Raw genomic sequence first — 6,036 nt, 5'->3', positions numbered from 1 at the left:
GCTGAGCTAAATCCCCAGCCCCTTTCTCACTTTTTTGACATACAGTTGGACAGAGTTTAGAGATTGTTCTTTGCCCCTGGAGGGGCCTGCTTCATTTTCCAAATAGAAGGGTGAACATCTTGGGCCAGGTTTGCCCTCCGAGATTGGCCACAGTGTCCTCCTTACACCGTCCTGTCCCACACAGTGCCACCTTCGCCTCCGGTCACAGCTCCTCGGTCCCAAAGCCTTCAGGATCTAGGACCTGGCAGACACAGGGTCACGCTCCCAGCTGGTCCTTCCAGGGAGGCTGAGGAATCTCTGGTGGGCCCCAGAATACCCAGCTGTGGGACTTCACTGTTGCCACTGGTAGCTGAGTGACCTTGGGTGAGTCACAGCCGCGCTGAACCTTAGACCCCTCATCTGGGAAAGGAGTCTTAGACTTGTAACTAACAACGCGTTAGGCTGTTGTCAGGCTCCAGTGCCAGGCATGACCTTGGCATATGTGAGTTCTGGGCTTACTTTTAGCTACCGGGATTGTTTCTGTTTGAATGTGGGACAAAGCAAGGGCCCCAGAGGCCTTAGTCTTTCTCTCCCCGGCTCCCCTGGACATGTGTGCTACCTGTCCTGCCCTTGCGTGGCTGGGGTGACCTCAGCGGCCACTTCCACTTCTGACATTCTGTCTTCCTCCACATCTGAATAGCCCAGACTCCAGTGACCCAGCAACAGGTACAGTTTCTCTGTAGGGCAGGTAAGTCCCCAGCTGTGCCCTGCTGCAGTATCTGCTCATCTCCCTTGTCTGGGTCTCTCCCCGCCCCAACAGTGGCCTTTGTCCCAGAGGAGGACACGCACCGCAGCTCCAACTCCACCTACAGAGCCGTTGGCAGGGCCGACCAGGAGCCGCTGCTCGGGAAGCAGCTGACTCGCCTGCCGCCCAGCCTGCAAAGGCCGGAGGACCGCTGCCATGCCACATACGCCATCTTCTTCAGCCTGGGCATTGGCGGCCTGCTGCCATGGAACTTCTTTGTCACCGCCAAGGAGTACTGGGCATTCAAGCTGCGCAACTGCTCCGGCCCGGCCTCGAGGGGATACCCTGAGGACTCCGACATCCTGGTAAGGGCCGCGAATGCAGACGTGGAGCTGAAGCTGAACGTGTTCCCTGCAGTCCCGAGCCCCACTTTGTGTCAAGTGTGAGGCCCGATGCCACAGGTGGCGGGGGTCAGGTGTGGACACAGTCCCAGCCTCCACGCTGCTTACTCTGTAGCCAGGGAGGAGGAAGCTAGGGGTGGCCCTGTGTAGAGCAGTATGGTGAACTCAGGACTCCAGAGTCCAGGTTCCTAGGAGTTGGAAGCCGTGGATTCAGTAGCATTAAGCTCAGCGGGGAGTTACAGAAAAGTGTGAAGGAGGTATGGCTAAAACAAGATTGGAAGTCATGTTTCTCTCTGGAGTCTGGGGCTGGACAAGTAGCCTGCAATTTCTATGATGTTCTCCAGGGTCAGGAACATAGTTGCTTCACCATGTGTAGCTCTCACGTCCAAGGTCACCTCATAGTCTAAGATGGTTGTAGGAGCTCTGGCAATTACATCAGGAGAAAGAAGGAAGAGGAGGAAGTGCCTGTAGTTTCGAAGAATTCCTCCTAGACAGAACACATTGTTTCTGTTTACAGTGCGGTGCTCAGAACTCCCTAGCTGCATCAGAGGCTGAGAAGTGTAACCTTTAAGTAATCTTATCCCAGGGGACCACAGTGCCTGCATCCCTTTTCTGTGGCCACTAACACACCACCACAGTCTGGGTGACCTGTGACGAGAGGAGGCTTCTTTTGGCTCATGGTTCTGGAGGTGCCAGGTCCGAGGTTGCACCTGGTGATGGCCTTGCCGCAGTCCCAAGGAGGCACAGGGGCATGTGTGTGTGTGATCCTGCTCTTACGGAGCCACTGGGATTCGATCCTGGGGCTCCACCCTAATCGCACCATCTAGTTCTAGTCTCCCCTCTTGATGCCACCTCAGATTCAGCTTGACCCCTCAAGGCAGGGATTACATTTCAGCAAAGGAAGCCTTAGGGACACTCAGCATCTCCATGAACTACGTCTTTTTTTGGGTACTGGGAACTGAACTCAGGACCTGGCACTTGCGGGTCAGGCGCTGTGCCGCTGAGCTGTATCCCGGGCCCTAGCATCTCCAAACCTAGCACAGGGAAAGTGAAGCCTTGGGGACAAGTAGTCTGGCCCCAAGGGAGGGGTCCCTGTGACGCGAATTGAGTGGGGGCACTTTCCGGGGAGCAGGGCCAGCTATAGCGCAGCTGTGTACTGGTGGGGAGGTGGTCACAGCACTGCATGCAGAGTCACCGCCCAGACCTCACACGTCCAGCAGAGAAGTCTGGACTGTGTTTGGTTGCATGGCACTGAGCCCCCTCTCTACCTCCCCACAGCTGCCCGCTTTGCCAGTGACTTTTCCCAGGGGGCGCGGGGGACGGGGGAGGGGGTGTTAAGATTATTCAGACACTTGTTAGAACTGCAAGCACTTTAAGGTGGCTGCAGCAGGGGTGAGATGGAGCTCAACTCTGCAAAGGGTGGTGGGGTATTTAGCCCGGGCAGGATGGAGAATTGGTTCTTTTCTTTCTTTTCTTTTGTGGGTAGCAGGAATTGAACCCAGGTCCTTGCACTAAGCTCCATCCCCAGCCCTTTGTATTTTTCATTTTGAGCGAGAGTCGAAGTTGCCCAGGGTAGGCTTGAATTTGTGATGTTCCTGCCTCCGCCTCCCAGAATGCTGGGATTGTAGGTGTGTGCCGCAACATCCAGATTATAATTGATATTTTCTAAGACTTCTGCTCCCCACATTCTACCCCTCTACCGTCTGACACCCTGGATGGCCTCTGCCATCGTGGGAACTAACAGATGCCCTCAGAGTCCAGAGCAGGGGTTGGACTTATTTGTGGGGCGAAGACGTTCCTAGGGATGGAGCGCAGTGGGGAGAGCCCTGCTACTCTAGAGTGGTCCGTGTGGTCCTTGGAACTCATTCGTGATGCAGTCCCAGCGCCACCCAGCCCCGAGTCCGGACGCGCAGGACTGATGGGCCGGTGGACTTGGAGAAGCACAGCTTGGCAGAACCTCCGGGCCCAGATCCTGCCTGTCTGAGCACTGGGCTCTGTGGCCTCTGTGTGGTCGTGCTTTCCTGGTTGTAAGAGGACGCCGTCGCTGCCACCTCCTCCTCAGGGTTGTTTTGATGATGGAGTCCGTGCCCATGTGTCACAAACTGCTGCATAAACATTTCCTTTTGTTTTGTGAGGCAGGGTCTCACTATGTAGTTCAGGCTGCCGTTGACCATGTTGGCCTCAAACTCACAGCAATCCTTCTGCCTCAGCCTCCCAGGGGCTGGAATTACAGGTGTGTGCCACCGTGCCCGGCTTTCTATAAACATGATTATGGCTGTGATTGTTCAGGGCTCTGCCCATAGTCTCCACTGCTATAGCCCACGCATATTTCCAGAGGCGCCCCCCTCACTGGCCTACTTTACCACCTCCTTTTATTTATTGGTGACTCAAGCGTCCCAGCTGTGGGCTGCCCACGGGGCTTCCTACAGAAGGTCGCTGCTTATCTGACCTGCCAGCACCAAGCTAGCCCGTGTGTGCACCTGTCCTGGCCGGTTCCGTCAGCTGCCCCTGCCCCTGGGCACAGGCTGTGCAGGAGGATGAGCCAACCAGCGTGGCCGGTGTGGTCCTGGAGCTGTCCTCATTGCCAGGGAGCTTGCGCGGCCGTCCTCCCAGCTGCACGCACTTAGCATTCCCGGCCCTGCCACGATGCTTTATTGCCTCTTCCCAAGTGCTGGCAGGTGCGGATGTAGTACCTGCGGCTGCCCGGAGCTCCTGGCTCTTGGCATCGGAGATGAGAGACCTGTCACCCCTCGATTCATGGGCCGGCTCCAGGAAGCGAGCATGCTGGGCGTTGTGTATTTTGCAAACCATTTTTCTTTGCCTCATTCCTCACGCCTGCCACCCACCTCCCCAGTGCTTCCCCCTCGTCCAGATTTCCCTGCATGCTGCACTGGCCGGCCCTGCGTCCTGAGGGCCACTATGGAGGAAGGAGCAGGAGAGTCAAATGGGGCTGTCTCCTGCTGCCACCTGCAGCTCCATTAGCCGAGGGGCGACATGATTCCGTACTTCCTTTTAATAGTTTGCTAAGGTGGAAACCATTTGTTGGAGAACCTGATCCAGCAGGAATGTTTGAACAGGATCACCCCCCATGCACACTCACACACATTCCAAATTATGTCATTTCCAAGGTCACCTCCCACCCCGGCTCATTTCCTTCTGCCTAGAACAGATTCGGCGATGGTTTGGAAAGCACCCTCTTACTGGGCTCTCTCATCTCTGTTTTCTGGAATAAGAACCTCAGATAAATCCACCACAGACTATTGGCCCAAGACCAAAAAATTTAGAGCATAAACGAACAAGTGATGCCTTACAGGGAGCTGCAAAGCCCGGCAAGCTACAGCAGGCCAAGTGTAGAGAGCAAAGTGCAGGCAGCTGCGTTTCCTGGGCCCAGCATGGTGGCAGGGGTGTAACATCAGTGTCCTTTCCCTAATCCTGAAAGCAGGAATTCCTGAAGACAAAAAGCCAGAAGCTCAGGGAGGTTCAGTAACCTGCCCCAAATCACACTGTCAGGAAGTTCTACAGAGAAGTTCTTGGAGAATATAAGTACATAGATGGTGGCATAAGTGGTCGCCCTCGGAGGGCAGTGTGGAGGGGACTGCCCTGGGGACGGGGCCAGTCCACATCCTGACTAATAGTCTTCTGTAGAGAGCATGTCCTGGGTCTGGCCTGCTCTTCCAGTTTGCAACTCCAGGTGCCTGATCTTGGGCTCTTGGCGCCAGACTGACAGTGTCCTTCGTCCGTGCCTCCTCCTTCACGGACCGTACCCGCCCCCAGTACCTCCTGCAGGTTGCATCTGCTGCCCTGGGCCAAGACAGCACAGGTAGCCATTCCCTGCCACCAGGCCCCCCAGGTCTGTTTCTGTGTGTTGGAGCCTGTGGGGCTCCTCGCCAGCTCCCTGGGGCCCTGTGTGTGTCTCGGCACGCAGCCACGGTGCGGCGCTCTGACCGGGCAGCCGTTGCTTTCTGGCCTTGGCCTGCTGCAGCTCACGGGGCCTTGCAGCTCCCTGTGAGGCAGCAGCTTCAGATCCCAGGTGGCCCAGGGGTGCCTTCCCTGTTAGCTCTCGGGAGACAGCACACAGCTCTCTCACTGAACATCCCTGTGCCCCCGCACACCGGCCACAGTGCCCGGCACACACACGTATCTGTAGCTGTTTGTCCCAGGCTGTGGGGGAAGGCCCCATTACTCCAGTCTGAGATAGTGATGGCCAGGCTCCATACAGAGCTGAAGATCCGGGGGTCACAGTGGCCTCTGCCAAAGCAGCCCTGATCTTCAGGGGGGCTGGCATGGACATGAAGTGTGGGGTTCTGGCCATTGGGAAGGATGTGGCGTTGGCCTGACCCAGCAGATGGAGAGACCTAGGGTGGTTCTTCCCCTTTTTTACAGCCCCTGGTTCTGGCTCAGTCCCCCAGCCCCTGGAAGAGGCAGCTAGCACATCTGTCTTTGTGATGAGGGGTGGGCACTCCAGTCCAGAGAGGAAGGACTAAAAGTAGCCAGAATGAACTAGTGTGGGGAAGAGGAAGCTGAAGAGGGGTCATCAGAGGTCTTGGCAGTGATCTGCTGACGTTCCCACGTCCCTGCTACACACAGCCCGTGCCCACCCACCACTCTTCCTTCACTGGCATGTGGTCTGGTCAGTTGGTATTGCTTCCCCAATATCCAGGTGGGGAGACTGAAGCACACCCACGGTCCTTTGGGTTTATTCTGCCACACTGGGTGCCCGAGGCTTTGCTTTCAGGTCTCTCTTGGTGCTTGCTGCAGCCCTGAGTCATCGCTATCTTATGCCCATTTTACAGAGCATAGAACTAAGGCCAGACAAGGGAAAGTCATTTGCTCCTAGGTACCAAGTAAGTGACATCTGGAACACAGACCAAGGCTTTCTGAACCTATGTCGTCCACCCTTTCTACTCCTGA

The 6,036-nt window shown here is 56.3% G+C and overlaps 1 protein-coding gene across 2 annotated transcripts in view; it reads left to right on the top strand.

Annotated features, from left to right (window-relative positions):
* The window catches only part of Slc29a3 (solute carrier family 29 (equilibrative nucleoside transporter), member 3), a 35,428-nt gene that overhangs the window by 2,894 nt on the left and 26,498 nt on the right, over window positions 1–6,036 (top strand). Inside the window, exon 2 of one of the 2 annotated variants that reach the window (XM_005390038.1) lies at window positions 800–1,089. In XM_005390038.1, the coding sequence (XP_005390095.1) occupies window positions 800–1,089 (290 nt within the window). Of the gene's footprint in view, window positions 1–799; window positions 1,090–6,036 lie in introns of those variants that run through there. The other variant, XM_005390039.2, reaches the window with a different exon arrangement.

Source organism: Chinchilla lanigera, unplaced genomic scaffold (assembly GCF_000276665.1).
Source record: "Chinchilla lanigera isolate Chin_1 unplaced genomic scaffold, ChiLan1.0 scaffold00036, whole genome shotgun sequence".
NCBI lineage: Eukaryota > Metazoa > Chordata > Mammalia > Rodentia > Chinchillidae > Chinchilla > Chinchilla lanigera.
The sequence above is the reverse complement of the archived record's forward strand: the minus strand, read 5'-3'. Positions and strand labels throughout refer to the sequence as shown.